This window comes from Leptodactylus fuscus, chromosome 1 (assembly GCF_031893055.1).
Source record: "Leptodactylus fuscus isolate aLepFus1 chromosome 1, aLepFus1.hap2, whole genome shotgun sequence".
In the NCBI taxonomy this organism is placed as follows: Eukaryota; Metazoa; Chordata; class Amphibia; order Anura; family Leptodactylidae; genus Leptodactylus; species Leptodactylus fuscus.
The window spans coordinates 101,823,633-101,842,433 of NC_134265.1; the positions used below are offsets into that span (position 1 = coordinate 101,823,633).

Sequence of the window (18,801 nt, forward strand, 5' to 3'; positions counted from 1 at the left end):
CTCCAGACAGTAGATGTGCATTAGGCATATACTTAGCAAAGCACACAAATTTGACACATTGCATACATTGGGTACAGTAAATTGCAGATACATCATGCGTAATCTTTTTTGTAAAGTTCATACACTTACGCTGGGTTCACACCTGCGTTCGATCTCCGTTCTGAGGTTTCCGTCTTCTGCATGCAGAAGACGGAAACCTGTCAGACTGGGTCTGGCCGTGAGTGCCGGTGAGAGTTTTATGCTCTATGTGGCGAAACCGTTGTTTTTTAATCCGGACACAAAGTCCTGCATGTCCAACTATGTGCCTGGTTAAAAAAAAAACGTTTTAGCTGCGGAGAGCATAAAACGCTCACTGGTTCTCACGGCCGGACACTTTTCAAACCCATTCAAATAAATGGGTTTGTAAAATGACTGCAGGTTTCCGTCTCCTGCCCAGTTTCGGGCAGGAAACGGAAACCTGCAGAACGGAGACTGGGCGCAGATGTGAATGAGCCCTAGTCATACATTTCACATCAATGTTTCCTCCAGCCACAAAATTCCAGGCAGGCATGAAGCTCTACCCCACTTAGTTAAGACCAGTCAATTGGCACTGATGAGCCACACTCCCAACAAAACAGGGCCCTGCAAAAGTATGATATTTCTAAAAATAATGTAGATAGAAACCCCCAACTCCTCCTGAGCCCCTCTGCAGCTGCACAAGTTATATGTGCACCCCTGTCATGCAGTATTATAATGCTAATGTAGAAATAGCCGAGGTTATTGTTCAGTAATGCGTATTAGATATGTTGTATGCATTTCACACTTGATACATATTGATATGAACATCAGTGCCTTCACTAGCTTGCAAATGGATTTTTTTTTATTCTACTTTTACAGAAATTTATTCATGCATTTAGTAGCCACTACACAAATAATTCACCATAATGGTAGACTCGTAGCCCCCTTATTGTTTTCTACATAAAAGAAATACATTGTATATAAATAATTGCAACTAAACAAAGCAGACAGTCATCCAAATGTGACCCACATCTATTTTATTATGAATGATTTTGTGTGCCGAATGAAAGAGACCATATTCTGAGAAAAATACTGTGCATTTAATTACAGCCCTGCTACGCGGATCTTGCTGTGTTTTATTCATGGCTACAGTAACATGAAACCTTATGATTAAATGAAATATGATTTCCACAGAGAAGTGTATCAGCACATTTAACAGCAGCTGCTTCTAATGTTAGTAACAAAAAAAAGACTTTTCTCAGGGTGTTTCAGGACAACGTTACTGGTTACAAATGCAATTGTACTGTGCATATGCTAAGGCTGGGTGCGTGCTCCCATTCTCCTGGGGTGACTTATATACAATAGACTGGTTAATGTATGATCAAAGAAATGCAGGTTCTTTCTAACCACTTTTTACAATCTTTTAGGCATTAAAGTTAGTGTGAAATTATTTACATTTTGGGCACAGTTTTCTGGCAAAAATATTGCAACCTGTATTATACATTCATGCCAGAAACTGATATATATGATAAATTCCCCCTATAATTTTTTGCCTATAAAAACCCTCACACATTGCCCTATTACAGATCTAAGGGTGGATTCACATCCGCGCCCGATCTCCGGTTTAGCCAATCCGGCGAGTTTCCGTCTTTTGCCAAGAGAAACTGGACAGGAGACGGAAACCCGGCGGTCAGTTTTCAAACCCATTCACTTGAATGGGTTTGCAAAGTGACCTCCCATGTGCGTCTTCTGCCTGTCCGTGGCGAAACTTTTCTTTTTAACCGGACACAAAGTCTTGCATGTCCGACTTTGTGTCCGGTTAAAAAAAACGGTTATTTGCCTGCCGCAGGCAGGCAAAAGACGCACACAGGCAGTCACTTTGCAAACCCATTCAACTGAATGGTTTTGAAAAATGACCGCCGGGTTTCCGTCCCCTGTCCAGTTTCTCGGGGCAGAAGAGGGAAATCCGCTGGATTGGCTAAAGTGGAGACCGGGCGCAGGTGTGAACCCACCCTAACTTGTATGGATCTATTTAATCTGGTACCTACTACACCTCATCGAGACTAGGATTTTAGACTGAGTCAATGGCCACACATCGCAGAAATGCAGCATTTTTTGCCTTTGTGGACATGCAGTGACAAAAACACAAAATTTTACAGTCCTAGAACAAGTAAATGACATTTTATTTAGACTCATCCCCACTATACAGAAAAAAAATCTGCAATAAAGAAAAGGGGAAATTCATCATTCCCTCTATGCCCATTCTTGCACCAAACGTGCCACAAGCTCTAATCCACGTCTCATTCTCCACATTGTGCACAGTGGGGTGAAGATTGGGGCAGGATATGTCTGCCTGACAGATTCCTTATAACTCATATGTCCACCTGACTCATATGTCCATCTGATTCATTATAACGTATATGTCCACCTGAATTATAAAGAGGCTGCAGTCCCTTCATAAGTCTCTCTGTCCCTGTGCTAGTTGGGTCTGGCGTACATTAAAAATGCTGTGTGAACAAAAAATTCCAAAGGAAAACACCCCAAAACACCAGAAAGAGTGTGTATATGACAAAAATGACATTTAAAAACTATGGGGCAGATTTATTATGCCTTGTATGCCACAAAATGTGGTTTGGCACAAAAGATTACAACTTGTTAAAACTCTGTGTGAAATGTACGCCAGCTTGTAGCTCGTGGGGCAAAGGTCTCACAAAGTGCACATCCTGGCAGAGGGTGCAACTCATTTATAAGGTGGTGTGCACGGGGCTCCAGGGCTGTGAAGACTGACATGAGTAACCCTAATCTTCATAAATCTAATTTAATCTAATATAAAGGCCTTATGCACATATCCAACCATCTACCAACCAACTACAAACAAATCTGGTGGGTTTCAAAAAAGCGGCTCAACAAATTTAAAAAAAAATCTCACAAAAATGTAAAAACAAAAATCTGCTTATTAGGGTTACTAAGGCTTTACATGTGTTGGGTTGGAATTTATATTTTTGTCTTTGTATCTGACAATCATAAATTAGAGTTAAATAACAATCAAGTATATTAATGTATTGTGTGACACATCCTAGTGGTTGTTATGGCCAGACACACATTTAGCATGAAGAGCTCACATTGCTCAACATTTTCCAGCTTTTACAAAGAGCTACTGTGTATCTTATCATTGTACATAGATCACTTATGATTTGTGACCTGGTTACAAATGAATCTTCATGTACACTACACAAATAATGCTTTTGCTAGTTATAATAAATGTGAGATGTTATCATGCAGAGGTGTAACTTGAAGCGCCTGGACCTCAGGGTTCAGGGTTAATAGCAACTGCAACTGCTGCATCCCCTATAGCTACAGCACTGGAAATCAGAAAAGAGCCTTAGTATAGTGAGGATAATCTGTGGATCCACTTAGTATATGGTAGCTGCGACCACTGTGACTTCTATAGTGATGCCAATTCTTATAGGCCCGATAAGACTCCTAGGCCCAAGTGTGACTGCACCCTCTGTGACTGCACCCCTCAAGCTATGCCTTGTTATCATGAGTGATCTGCTTGCTCTGAGTCCTCTTGACCATAAGGAGCACAGTCACATTATGTTGCTTGCTGACCTGTAGAACTAGAAACTTGCTTAATCGCTACTGCCATTAATGGATGCTGGGGATCATGGCACAGGGAGTCCTGAAAGGGATCTACGCACCTATACTTAGGTCTGAGTAAACACCTCCTTTCAGTATCCTTCACTGGTCCTCCTGGGACAGTATCCAATAGTTAAGACAACAGTACTTTCTTCTCAGAGCTGTCTATAGATGAGCCTGGGGCAGTTAACAATCCTCCTGGGGGCTGCATGGGTAACCGTTTATGCTGGTTTCAATGCTGTTGATGGGCTGGATATGCACTCTGTCACAGATACACACTAGACACAGACTCTAGACTGACTGAGTGTCAATGGACACCCTGGAGACCTAGGTCTCCTACAACCCCACCCAGTGGCCTGTGATTAACCAGGGCTGAACCAAGGCAAAGGCTTAAATAAAGAAGGGAAGGGGGGGATAACAAGGGAAAACTGGAAACAATGTACACAGAACATAGAACATGTAGGACGGACCATATCAACATAACCCAGAGACAGAAAAGACAAAAACTTAAAGCAGTAGCACTCTGGGATGCTTCAAGGGCAGCTGGGGAGGAGACTTACATAGGTCAGTTTTCTGGCATAAGGGACTCCTGATTGCTGGTGTAGGTTTTAGTTTCTGCCATATGCTGTATCCGAGAGATGCCAGATTATTAAGAGTTATCTGTTTCTTAGTAATTGTGACATATCAGCACAGAAATAGCCTAATATAGCACTTGGCTACCTCTGTCACTCCCATAGAGAACTTGGCCTGCATGTCCATCAGTAGGTGTCACCCCTTTGCTAGCTACTAGAGATGAGCGAACAGTGAAATATTCGAGATTCGATATTCATGTCGAGTAGAGCCTCAATAATCAACTACTCGATCGAATATCAAATCCCATTATAGTCTATGGGAAAAAATCCTCGTTTCAGTGGAAACCACTATTCGACTAATGGAGAGTCACCAAGTCCACGAGTAGCAGGAGTAGAGTGTTTAGGAGGAGCGCTGTGCAGTTAAAGCACACGGACCCCATTATAGTCTATGAGGTCCATGTGCTTTAACTGCACAGCGCTTTCAGGTGCGCTGATACAAAGTAAGCTCCCTTGTAACTGCAAGCTACCAGCTCTCCCGACTAGTAAAGACAAGCCTGCGGCAATTCAACGCTGGTTCTGCAGCAGGCTCATCCTTGCTAGTCGGGAGAGCTGGCAGCTTGCTGTTACGAGGGAGCTTACTTTTTCTCATAGGAATGCATTGACCAGCGTTGATTGGCCAGTGTACAGCATTCGGCCAATCAACGCTGGTTCTGCTGGAGGCTCGTCTGTGAGGAGGTGGAGTCTAAGATCGGACCACAATGGAGACTGCTGTGGTCCGATCTTAGACTCCGCATGCCAGCTCTCCCGACTAGCAAGGACAAGCCTGCTGCAGAACTATCATTAATTTGCCGAATACTATACATTGTATAGCATTCGGCCAATCAACGCTGGTTCTGAATTGAATATTTACTGCGAATAGCTAGTAGTATTCGATCGAGTACGAATATTTTGAATACCGTAGTAGTCGATCGAATACCTGCTCGATCGAATACTACTCGCTCGTCTCTACTAGCTACACCACTGGCTAGAGCAGACCTGTGAGCGATTTATGTATTGTAGGCATATATTTCAAATTATGGGCTGGTCAGAAACATTGTTGGTTGAAACAAATGTTGTGTATCACAATTTTTTATAGGTGTGTCATATTCACCCCTATGTAAAAAAAAAAAAGCACTTAAAAATAATCATTAACAAATCTTTTTAATATTAAAATGTTTTTAATAAGACTTTTTTCATAAAACAGTTTTATAAAGTTAACACAATTTTCTTTGGGTACTTTATACAGTATATGGTCACAGTTTACCCTAGTAACGATGCTGTGTTTGAGGTCATTGGATAGCCATTGGAACATTCATTGTTGTATGTGTGTTTGGAACAATCGTCTGTATGTACGATCTCAGAATGGTTCCACCATATGAATTATAGCAGTCTAAAGTTGAATGGGTAATGACTGTTTTAGTATGGCTGCTTGGTTAATACCGAATGTGGAATTCTCTCTACTATATTGAGTGACTGTGACAAGTCCTCCAGGGATATCTCGACCATTTTATGGAGTTTAGGACATAATTTTTACTTCAATTTACAGGTGACCTGGACTAATGAAGACTCAATTTGTTACTGAAGGGAATATCTTTAGTCTATGTTAATGTGGATTAACCATATCTGGATTTATTACTTGTAATATCCATACTTTTTGTCCGTATCTGTTTCATCTGATTTTATTCACTTAATGGTAATGACATATGCTCTCATGTGCTTTGTGCATAAACTTTAACTTCCATGTTAAATTTAATTTGCCCTTTTCTTAGTCCAACCTTCCAATTTATTCAAATCCCTTTGCAATATATTATAATCCTCTGCTGAATCAATTACTGACAGATTCATGTCATTCGCAAATATGGAAATTCAAAAGACATTTGTCTGTGATTTGTGTCCTTGAATGAAATTTCTTCTTTCAAATGAAATTTGACAATATTACAATCTACATGTAATATTGAGTAACTTTGTATACTATTGTCTTCACTTATTTTGTATAGTTTTCTAATTATATGATGATATGGGTTGTGACTAAGGAGCATTTTTTGGGGGGAGCTTAGACAGTTAGGGTCCATTCACATGGAGGAAAATGGTGTGGAATTTGGTGTGGAATTTCAGCACTGAAAAAAAAGCCTCCCATTGACTTCAATGGGTTCCTTTTTCAGAAAAAGGAACCCATTGAGGTCAATGGGAGGCTTTTTTTCAGCGCTGAAATTCCACACCAAATTCCTCACCATTTTCCTCCATGTAAATGGACCCTTAGGGTATATTCACAGATTCCACGGTCAAATCAACAGCAGATTCTGTCCTGATTATGTTTCCATTGTTTTCAATGGGAAGCAGAGATCGAATCAGGACACTGAAGAAAGTGTCCTGTAAGATCTTGCTGCGAATACTGTGGCTGACGCTAGGTTCACACCTGCATTCGGGTGTCCATTCTGTGCTTTCCGTCTTCTGCATGCAAGAAGACGGAAAGGACAGACCGGGTCCGGCCGTGAGCGGCGGTGAGCATTTTATGCTCTCTGCCGTTAAACCGTTTTTTTAAATCCGGATACAGAGTACTGCATGTCCAATTCTGTGTCTGGATTAAAAAACCCGGTTTCGCAGCGGAGAGCATAGAACGCTCACAGCCGCTCACAGCTGGACAGCTTTCTCACCCATCCTGCAGGTTTCCATCTCCTGCTCTGTTTTATGCAGGAAACGGAAACCTGCATAATGGAGACCGGGCGCAGATGTGAACGAGCCCTAATTCTGCGACATTGTTCATGGCACAAGGCATAGCCAAGGCAGAAGGAGCCAGGGTGCTAAAAGATGAAGAGTTACCTGAGGTGGATGTCTGTCTCAAATTCCTTATCGTTTTCATCCGTGTGAATGACACCTAACTAAGCCTTGATGCTAAATGATGCGTTACACTTCATGCAAACAAAATTAAGTATTAAGTGCCGAACTAACTACATTTCTATTAAAGTAAACCTGGTCACTTGCCGGTTGCCATGACTGTGATGCAATGAGTTGGAAAATAAAAATCTGATAGATACAGGCAATGGCAACATTGAGATCTTCGATTGCTCTGTAAGGCCAAACATTACACAATTACAGCTAATGCTGGGTTCACACCTGCGTTCAGGGTCTCCGTACTATGGTTTCCGTCTTCTGCATGGCAGAAGACGAAAACCATAGACCGGGTCCGGCCGTGCGCGGCGGTGAGCGTTTTAGGCTCTCCGCCGCGAAACCGGATTTTTTTATCCGGACACAGAGTACTGCATGTCCGACTCTGTGTCCGGATTATAAAACCCGGTTTCGCGGCGGAGAGCGCAAAACGCTCACTGCCGCGCACGGCCGGACAGCTTTCTCACCCATTCAAATGAATGGGTGAGAGTCTCCTGCAGGCTTCCGTCTCCTGCATCTGTTTTATGCAGGAAACGGAAACCTGCAATAAGGACCCTACAACGCAGATGTGAACGAGCCCTAAGGTCACCTGCCACATGCAGTAGTAGGTAAGAATGGAAACAATATAATAACATTGAGAATTAGTATTATAATAAAAAACTATAACAGGACTGCAACAGTATTGCAAAAGATTTGCAGTAATCTTATTTTTATTCCCATAGCCCAGAGAACCTACTGTTATATAATGTTGTTTTAAGGCTAGAGCCCCACGTTGCGGAAAAGCTGCTTTTTTTGTTGCAGATGTTTTGTGAGCCAAGCCCCTGTGTGGCTACAGAAGGAAAACCAAATACAAAGAAAGCACTTAGGGTAAGTTCACGCAGAGTTTTTTGGTCAGGGTTTTGCCTTCACCTCAAAACCCTGACCAAAAAGACGGCTCCATTGAAATCAATGGGAGCTGCTCAGGTCTTTTTTCCAGGAGCTGTTTCTTCTGGCTCCCGGAAAAAAGAAGCAAGGCGCTCATTCTTCATGCCGAGTCACCTCGCGATTCTCCCTGAAGACACACCCTCCTCCGGACTAGGCCCATTCATTGGGCCTAATCCAGAGCAGAGTGCATGACTGGATGCTGGTGCAGTGCATTGGCTTTCAGTCGCGGCTACTTGGTTTTCAGATTGGAACCTGAGACGACCTTCACCTCAGGTTCCAATCCAAAAAACCCCGTGTGAACTTACCCTTATACTTCTACCTTCTGTTCAATTTCTCTCTAACTTTGGCTCAACCCCCCCCCCCAGTACAATTTGCAACAAACCCCCCCCCCCCCAGCTTTTCCACAACTTGGAGCCTCACCCTTAGGCTAATGCCCCATGTAGCAGGCCGTAGCAATAAAGCGCTGCAGGAAAAACCGTGGTGACAAAGCATTAGTATATAAGAATATGCATGCCTATCTCTATTATACATTGACTTATTATGGCTGTAAAGCACAATTACACAATTTGGTCCCATGCTAAAACACTTTTCAGTAAGGCTGTGTTTACATGGTGCCATTCTGCTCAAATAACGCATGTGTTTTTATTAGAAAACTAAATGCATTTTTAAAAAATACATGCGTTTTAGAAATCCACACATGCTTTTTAAAGCATACAGTATTCCCTCCATGATGCTAATGATAAAGCATTCACATCTTTTGCAATTGTTGCTCATCTCCTTCACTCTCTCTATGCATCTTCCCTGCTGCCACCCTATCAATGTCCATAGACCCCTCTGACCACTCACAGAAGAATGTCTGTCCAATGGAGACAGTGGAGAGGCTAGAATAGTTAAAAATAAAACAAATGTGTTTTCCACTTACATGCTGCGGCTGCTGCTGCTGCCTCTAATAGTTGCTGTGATCATATGTGTGAACTAGGTACTGGTGGTCAGGACTAACCTGCACCCCCTCCTGGCTGCTCTGGCAGTCAATAAAGTTTACATGTATTCTGTTTTCATCAGAAATGACATCTTGCTCATGGTGGGTGTGGCTAACAACGGAAGTAATTTGCATAATGATTGGCACATGACCAGGACCATTAAGGAAGTGATTTTAACTTTGCTCACACATTTCTGCAAAACGGTAGCAAATTTTTATTTGTTCTCAATTAGAAAAATTCACTTCAGCACATCTTTTTCCTATCTGTAATAAACAAAACAAAAAAACCAAAAACAATCTTTAAGGCATAATATTATAATAATATACCCACCTTAATTATTTACATGCCTTTACATTTTGATACCAAACAGTAGCCGAATCTGGAAAAGATGGGTTATATTACGAGCTTGGAGAACACAGAATACAGACCACTCACATTCTGTATATAAAAAAATTGTATTCTGATTTAATGGCGGGAAACAGGTAGTTTTTATACAATACAGACAAAGAAAGGTTGTACTATTCTAATTAGTATAACATGATTGGTTGTAGAGTTATAAGATAAGCCTGGCACATGACTATTGGATGAGGCCTAATGTAACCTGCATCTCATTATAACTTTCCAGACCTGGATGAGCTTTCTCATGAAACAAAGAAGGATACAAAATACTTATGTGTGAGCTGACATCCTCCACACTTATGTGTGTGTGTATATATATATATATATATACTAGCTTTTACCCGCGACTTCATCTGCGGTGATTTGAGAATTGGGCGAACACAGATGTGTGAAACTGTGAGAGTACTTTAAAAATCTGGCTGGGATAGCAAATGTGATCTGTTAGATTGTGTATGTAGTAATACAGACAATTTGTTGCTATTTTGAGAGAACTTTTTATTTTTTTATTTCAGCTGGTATATGGTAAAGTTGAAATGTACATACTGTATTCGGGAGTGAGGTATTTTAAGTTAATATACTTCTATGGTAACTAATATGTATATGTATCAGCCCCGGGGGTTGTTTTTATAGTTGGTGGGAACCTGCAATCATTTGATTGCAAGTGCCCATAGACGGCAATCCAAGTGTATTGCCGTCTATGGGAGATTGCAGCCATTAGCATCGGGCCTCCGCGTGTAGCGGAGAGCCGGTTGCTATGGTGACCGCTCCGCAACAAAGCGGTTGGCTGTACTTTTACATTCCCAGAGGATGTCATGGAGGGCCGGGCTACAGCATCGTTCCACTCCTGCCACTACAGGAAGCCCGTGGTGGCAGGAAGGTTGCGATCGTGCTCCTCTACCCCTTGCCCCACCGTATACCCGGCGTATAAAACGACCCCCAAGTTTTCAAAAAAGTTTTTTTTTTTTTTTTTTTTTTTTTTGGGGGAAATAGTCGTATTATATGCCGGAACATGCAGTGAGGTTGTATGTGGTAGTGGCTGGAAGAGCAACTGAGGAACAGGGCACTGCAAGACCCTCAGCAGATAGCAGCTAATGTAATGTTCCGGCTGGCCGCCTGGCTGTGTTGTGTGGCTGGGGCGGAGGACACAGGACAAAGAGCAGGGCAGCTTATATATGGGGCAGCTGTCCGTGTGTGCTGCGAACTTACCGCTGAGCGTGGAGAAAGCAGGAGGTTCACGGAAAAAGCAAGCCAGTTAAGGTAAATTCGAGGGTCAGGGATGACTGTGGAATGCTGGCGTGCGGCCAAGGCTGTGTGTGCGCTGTAGTGACGTGTACGCAGGAAGTGTGCGTGCGACCTCCTCAGTGCACTGTAGTTTGTCTCGCTGCCCAAGCAGTGTCGCGCTGATGTTCAGCAAACATGGCGGTCCTAGAGCGTCGGCTTTGGTAGGCTGCTGAGGTATATTACCGTAACGTGATTGTGTAAGGTCAGCAAATACATGTAAATGTCGTTGAGTGAGGATAGGGCTACCCTTGAGGCGACAATAAGGAGGGTGCAGGTAGTTTGTGGCGGGAAATGCGAGGAAGTGTGTGTGATTCTACAGCTGGGGTTGGTAGTCCTGCTTTTGTGATTCTCCTGGCAAAAAAGCATGTTGTTTAGCGGCACCAAAAGTAGCCTATGTTTCAATCCCAAGCGAAAACTATGTTCTGCTCTTTGTCCTGTGTCCTTCGCCCCAGCTATACAACACAGCCAGGCGGCCAGCCAGCACATTACATTAGCTGCTATCTGCTGAGGGTCTTGCAGTGCCCTGTTCCTCATTTACTCCTCCAGCCACTACGACATACAACCTCACTGCATGTTCCGGTGTATAACACGACTCCCCCCCAAAAAAAATTTTCAGAAAACTTGGGGGTCGTCTTATACGCCGGGTATACGGTGGGGCAAGGGGTAGAGGAGCACGATTGCAACCTTCCTGCCGCCGCGGGCTTCCTGCAGCGGCAGGAGTGGAGCGATGCTGCGGCCCGGCCCTCCACGACATCCTCCGGGAATGTAAAAGTACAGCCAACTGCTTTGTTGCGGAGCGGTCTCCATAGCAACCGGCTCTCCGGTACACATGGAGGCCCGATGCTAATGGCTGCAATCTCCCATAGACGGCAATACACTTGGATTGCCATCTATGGGCACTTGCAATCAAATGAAGTATATTAACTTAAAATACCTCGCTCCCGAATACAGTATGTACATTTCAACTTTACCATATACCAGCTGAATTAAAAAAACCTTTCTCTCAAAATAACAACAAATTGTCTGTATTACTACATACACAATCTAACATATCACATTTGCTATCCCGGCCAGATTTTTAAAGTACTCTCACAGTTTCACACATCTGTGTCCGACCATCTCTCAAATCACAGCAGACGAAGTTGCGGGTAAAAGCTAGTATAACCTAATTGCTTGGCAAGTCCAACTCCTTATAAAGCCATGATGATATCATTATGTGTTATTAGTATCTATTAAAACAGTTTAAACATTTTACCCACAATTGAAGATTTTTTCCTAAAATGATTGTGGGAAACAGAAGTTAATCTTTCAGGTTTTTAATTTTCTGGGTCTGCTTTTGACTTTGTTCTAAATAATAGTCTTACGTTTGTTTTTCAACTCAAATATTTTATTGAATTTTTCCAGTATAAAGCAACATAAAAGACCCTAAATACAGGAATATAATACATAAACAATGCAGACCAGAGCCACCAAAGGGAACCCAAAGCGGCCACAAATAGCAAGACAATATAAGTATTGAATAAAGAATATGAAGAGAAAGAGGGAAAGGGAGGGGGAACAGAGAGAGAGAGAGAAAGAGAGAGAGAGAGAGAGAGGGAAGGGGAGAGGAGAGAAGAGAGGAGGGGGAAATAAGGAGAGGAAAGAGTTTAAAAAAAGGAGGGTAATAGGGGAGTGTACAGAGTAACCGAGAGGGGGGCCTGGAGGACATCACGTGTCAGATCCAAAACAGAAGGGCCTGAAAATCACCATGTGAGGACAGATGTGGATGCAAAAACACTGGTAGTACTAATGCCAATGGTGGGGGACCATGGTTAGGACTCATAATCCACCATCTAAGCTCTGTAGGGTGGTCCAGAGCCCAGAAGCCTCTGATATTCTGCAGAACGTTGAAATTCTAACCAGTAAAACCAAGTTTTGTTATAAAGGCCTCACCTGTGTCATGCAGGAAAGAAGTGAGGTTTTCCATTCTCATAATCTCATTGACCTTCAAAATCCAGAGGGAGATAGGAGGAGGTTCTACTCACTTCCAAAATTTTGGAATGCAAGCTTGGGCTGCGAGCACCAGGAAACGTAGTAGCGATCGTTAATAGGTTTGTTTGTGCTCCTATAATAATCAACTTGATCACCAACAAAAACTTTTTAAAATACATTTGTTAAAAATATTGCTTGAAGGAGTTGACCAATAGGTGTCTCCCTTTCCCCCGCGTGTTGTCATGCGAAGCATGTCTCTAGTGGCAAAAACGCTGCTAAAGATTACAGGCTGTGGGGCCAGAGTTTTGTTTTTATAGTTACAAGGACTCTTCTTCTGAGTTCATCCTCTTCTACTGCCTCTAATATAAGTCTTTTCCTGCCCCATTCAAAATCAGCTACAGAATGTTGGTTCTACCTGTAGTCACAACTATCTTCTGTAACTTAAGGTCCTATTAGACTGTGCAATATTTCTGTATGAGTGCGGACTGACTGTAAAATATGCCAATCAGCACTTTCTGCATTGGCATGGTAATCAAGCCGATGCATAGACGATGGAAAGGGAACGATCACTAAAGCAATTGTTCCCCAGCATGTAATGTTATTGTCCATTGATAGCAAAGCCCTATGTGCTGCCAACGGGCCATGACTTTCTGTCATGCTGAGTTCAGCCGATCACCCGATGAATGAGTAAATGCCGGTTCATGGGTTGATTGTCAGCATTATTATACAAGCCAATTGTGGGGAACAAGCGCTTGAACAAGTATTTGTTCCCAACAATTTACTGTTAAATTGCCATTCTAATAGGGCTTTTGGAAATTGGTCAATGAATATGCAATGCATGATGGGAAGCCAGGGACAGGAACACTAACATTGATGCCAGACTTTTTACACAACAATAGGTTAACTTTTTTCCTGCGGCCTTTCCACCTAGATGATTACTAAGAGGGCCAGCCACTTTCAATTTTATTTCTTTTGTAAAATTTATTTACTTTAATAAAATTGGATTATATTTGCTTTTCTTCACAATAAATCTTTCTATATTTTTGTAGCGGTACATTTGCATTCCCTTGGTGAAATCAGATTTATCTTTCAACATTATTTCCAGAAATAAAGTCAAAGCAAAGCTAAACTCATTCTAGTTAAACCTAGAATTTTTTTCTTTGTGAGATATGTACTCAGTTTAGAAATGACCAATGCTTCTTTTCTTGTGGAAGTAACATTTCCTGCAAAAACCTGGTTTAATCTGATGAGTACAGTATTGTACTTTTACTTTGGTTATATGTTATTACATCCTCTGCTTTGCTGTTACTGTAATTTTATAATTAAAATTAAATTGAATTGTGCAACTATTTTGGTTATTGTGGCTATTATAGGTTTCTAGACCTTTTGGGATAATCATTGTGGGACCACCAAAGTATCCTCTGGTACAGCGGTGGACCTGTGTGACCTTGTTTAAATTGGTATATGTGGACAGTGGAAGAAGCAAAAACAACACAGCTCTGTCCACATGATATCTACCTACCACAATAAAGCTATGGTGGAACTCCTACAGTCCTTATTATAAGTCAATTTGGTCGCTGTTTGGATCTACCATATGACTGAACCAGGGGTGTAACTATCGGGGTAGCAATGATAGCGGCTGTCACAGGGCACGGGACCGCTGCAGTTTTTTTTTTTTTAATAGACCATTACCTGCTAGAGTAACTCTAGCAGTTTATGGGCCCTATTTACTTACCGATCCTGGCTCCTGTTTACGGCCGCCGGCGCTTCTGCTTCTCCAGATGTGGCTGTAAGCAGGAGCCGGGATCGCCAAGTGAGTCAGTGGGCCCTTGATCCCCACAAACACTATCATTATACTTGGTGGGTTTTTTTTTTTTCAGATCCCCAAGTATAATGATCGGAGGCCCAGTGGAGGTGAAGTTAACATAAAAAACTCTATTACTTGCCTCTCCTGGCTTCGGAAAGCTTCAGGCTTTCTTGGGTGATGTCCCAGATGTTGCGTGGGCCTGGGCTTGCGTCCTTATGCATCATTGAAGATGGCTGACATCAGCAGAAGTACGCTGGAGCCCAGGAGAGGTAAGTAACAGTTTTTTTTGTGTTTGTATCCTTCCTGGGTATAATAATTGTACATGGATGGTCCACAATGGGGCATAATAAAGCATGCAAGGGCCACTATGGGGCATAATACGGTGTGCAGGGGCCACTGTGGGACATAATACTGTGTACAGGGGCCACTATGGGGCATAATACTGTGTGCAGGGGCCACTGAGGGACATAATACTGTGTACAGGGGCCACTATGGGGCATAATGCTGTGTGCAGGAATGCTACGGGGGAGGGCGTTCGTGGGAATAGGCAGCCGGGAAAGGGGCGGGGGCATGTCATAAGTTCGCTATGGGGATCCACCATTCCAAGCAGTATTGTGGCTTCAGGTTAAAAGCCATGACCTATATGTGGACATAGCCTAACTCAGAGCATCCTTATTGTTTTTATGTTTATTTTAGCTGTTGATAAGACTATGTATGCAACTTATATTACTTCACATGTCTTCAAATTAATAAAGCATTATTTCACACATTTCTAAATTAACTTTCCATAAGAAGAGACCAGAATCAGACGTTAGAGTCATATAATTATTTTTCTATCAAAAGTGATAGTTTCACAGATTGTCATTACAGTAATGTGATTCTCTCTTCTGTACAAGAACAATGTCAATCACACAATAAAAATATGTATAGCATGTGGATGGAAGAATACTCTAAGAACAATTATGATTTAGAAACTTTTTGTCTCCTACTCACATAAAGTCGCTATAAAGGCTTATTGTACAGTAGTCCTAGATGATGGAACATCCTTAATATGGTTAGTGCAAAGCTTTGTTTCAATAAACTAATCCACTCTGAGTTAGTCATTACATACAAAAGAGGAGAGACATTTGCTGCAAAAAGCCAACATTAAAAAGATCATATAAAAGAATTGAATTCTGAATATGAGAGCGGCCTAAAAAGTCCACATATCTATATTGCTACAAAACCTCAAAACATAATGAAAATAGAAGAAAAATTTTAAACTAAGATTGTTTTCCAGAAGACCCATGAGATCAAATAGAAGTTTCAACCTAAAAGAAATTGGGCCTAGAATGTATATTCTAATCTAAAGCAATGTCAATGGGCAAATTAAGACAGATGAAAGAAGGATTGGAGAAAGAGAGATGTAAGGAATACCCAGCAATCTACTATAGCGATGACATCAATAACCAAGACATTTTTATGATATCAGCTGCAACAAAGTTTCTTAGAGAAGAAAAAATTCTAATGCGTTTGGCATCATCAGAGTTATCAAATATTATCTTTAAAAATACTATAGTGTATAGGCACAGCCCCATATTTGTCAGGAAAATGAAATAAAAGACAGGTTGCAATGGTCACCTCTGATTCATTTCTGTTGTTTTTTTGTGTCAGTGCAGTATGCTAGCCATGTTAGCCATGTTTTCTTCTTTTCTTTTGAAAGAAACACTCAGTTTACTATTTTTGAATCCATTTTGTTAATGAATAACTTTATACCAGGGTTTGGTACCTCCCGAGCAAGCATGCCAAAAGTGGCAAACTAGCTATATTTCCCTGGCATTGCAGAGATTTAGCCAGTAGGAAGCAGGCAGCTGTAACCCTAAAAAAGGTTATTACCACTGTGAATGGCCAGACAGGGGATTAGTAGATCAGTTTGTTTGAAGAGAATGTCCTGACGATAGAACTGCTGTCAGCTCAGGGAAGGAGCAAATCAATTAATAAACTATTGGTTCATTTTTTATTCCATGAGCTCACACCAGAGTAAGGCTAAGGCCCCACTGGGCGGAAACGCAGCCAAAAAACACAGCGTAAAAAAATGCAGATACATAAAAACGTACATGTGTTTTCATTGCATTTTTCAGTTTTGTGCTGCGGAAATTCATATGAGTTTTCGGTTAAGTTTTTCATTGCGTTTTTGCTCGAGTTTCTCATGTGTAATAAAGGTAATTGAAAGGTAATGTTGATTATCCTAAGGAATTATGGTCCTCTGCTATTTTGCAAAAAAAAAAAGCGACCGGAACCGCAAGGCTTTTTTTTGTGGCCATTCACTTTAGGGGAGGGGAAAACCACCTGGCGTTTTTTGAAGCGTTTTTTTTTTTTTAACCAAAAACCGCTCCAAAAAAAGAGGCAAGGTCCAAAAATCGCTTCCTAATTAGGAAGCGTTTTTTTTCTGGACCAAAATAAGCCACATGTAATTTACGTGTGAACTAGCCCGCTTAGTTCACATGGAGTTAACACGCGCGCATTCTGACACGTATACACGTGTCAGAATGTGAGCGCTCAAAACAGATCCTATTCATTTCAATGTGTTGGCTTACGGGCGTATAACGTGTGTAATTTTGCGCCCACAAAATTACGTGCGTTATACGAAAAAAAAAAGCCATTGAACTCAATGGCTTACCACATTTTACATGTATATTTTTACACGTGTAATTTGTGGCAAAATGCGCGGAGCGTTACTCTGTGTGGAGGATATAAGCCTCCCATTGATTTCAATGTGTAGCGCCAGTAAGCCGACACAAATAAATGGGATCTGTTTTGAGCGCTCACATTCTGACATGTGTATACGTGTCAGAATGCGCGCGTGTTAACTCCGTGTGAACTAAGCCTTAAAGTGAGGATGTTCTTAGTGTAGTTAACCCTTGTTACTGTTTCCTCTGCCTGCTTTCTCATAGTCTGATCTCTGCTAGTGTTAACTTCATCTCCTCCTTGAATACAGCTTCTGCAGGCAGAGGCATTAAATATGGGGCCTGGGGATTATTTATTGTTATGGATGTTTTGTCTAGTCTGCTATTTCTTGCTTTATACTTTTTACAGGTCTATAGGTTTCTTGGAAGAACAGGCAGCAGCCCTTTCTAAGGAAAGAAGGTGGTCTTGACTCCTGTCTGCAGGAACCTTGTGTTAAACATATTTTACATAGGAATACTTCAGCTAGGATCCTAGTCACCCTTCTTTTCTTAAATAGGAGTACTGTAGGTAGTACCTCTTCATTCCTCACCAGCACTGCTGCATCCCATTAATCCCATACACATGTAAAGGGTAAAGAGGGACAGTAGTCCAGTGTAAGGTATGGAGAGGTGCTGTGCATGATAGGGATACAGTATGGAGAACTATTATGTCAAATCCTTTTTATTATTATTTTTTTTATCAACAATGAATGCTTTTAACAGAGGTGCAGGGGTCAGTTATTGCACAGAATAATAAGCATGTCATCGTTGTTTTTTTCCATTTAGCACGCAGTATATAAATGATGGTTTCCACCCAACTTTTTACAATAGTACAATATAGTGCCATATAATAACAACAGGTATAAAAATATTAGGTGTTGTAGGTATGTACATTAATAAACAATCCATTCTAAGCTTTTACTAAAAAATGGGCCAACTCCTTGAAGAGTATTTTTAAACCGGGGTAAAGGATACTCCTTAAACATGATCTTATAAACATATATTTTGTGTCATCCAATATACTGTCTTAAAATGTCAGGTTTCTAATTTGTATTTTACTTTTCTTTATATTTTCAGGCTTTCAGGTCTTGAAATCAGCATCGCACTACTGGCCCTTAGAAGTGGTGAATGGAATCCGTGAGTTACCTAGGGCGAATGACGACAGGAGCGGTTCTGGAAATGAAAGTGATAGAAGTATGTGTAGTCCCAGGGCAACTCATTTTCTTTTCTGTGTATAGCATTTTATTTTTGTGTAGCTAGCATACTGAAGGAAGAACAATGCATTATTTTGTTTTTTTTTACATTTTGGATTAATGTAGTAGTATTTCTATTACAAAATACACTATGCAGGATTTAGTGATAGGGCCATGTCATGAAAGTTCCAACTGATAAACATAGATTTTACAGTCAGTCGAATTTAATACATGCATTTACCTAGCTTGGAAATAAAGTTGTATTGAGATCTTATTTTCAGGCCACCCTTGTGAACGAATTTGTTGTAAATTGTGAAACAACTGTTCCCTTACAAAAGATATTTCACATATCAATTTTAAGAATATAAGAAGAATAGTTTAATTTCATAGAATGTTCAGTCAATAACA

At 41.3% G+C, this 18,801-nt stretch overlaps 1 protein-coding gene across 1 annotated transcript in view; it reads left to right on the forward strand.

Annotated features, from left to right (window-relative positions):
- ADGRD1 (adhesion G protein-coupled receptor D1) overlaps positions 1 to 18,801 on the forward strand; it is a 550,408-nt gene that overhangs the window by 23,357 nt on the left and 508,250 nt on the right. The window contains exon 3 of the mRNA XM_075274895.1: positions 18,278 to 18,394. Coding sequence (XP_075130996.1) covers positions 18,278 to 18,394 — 117 coding nt within the window. The remainder of the gene's footprint in view (positions 1 to 18,277; positions 18,395 to 18,801) is intronic.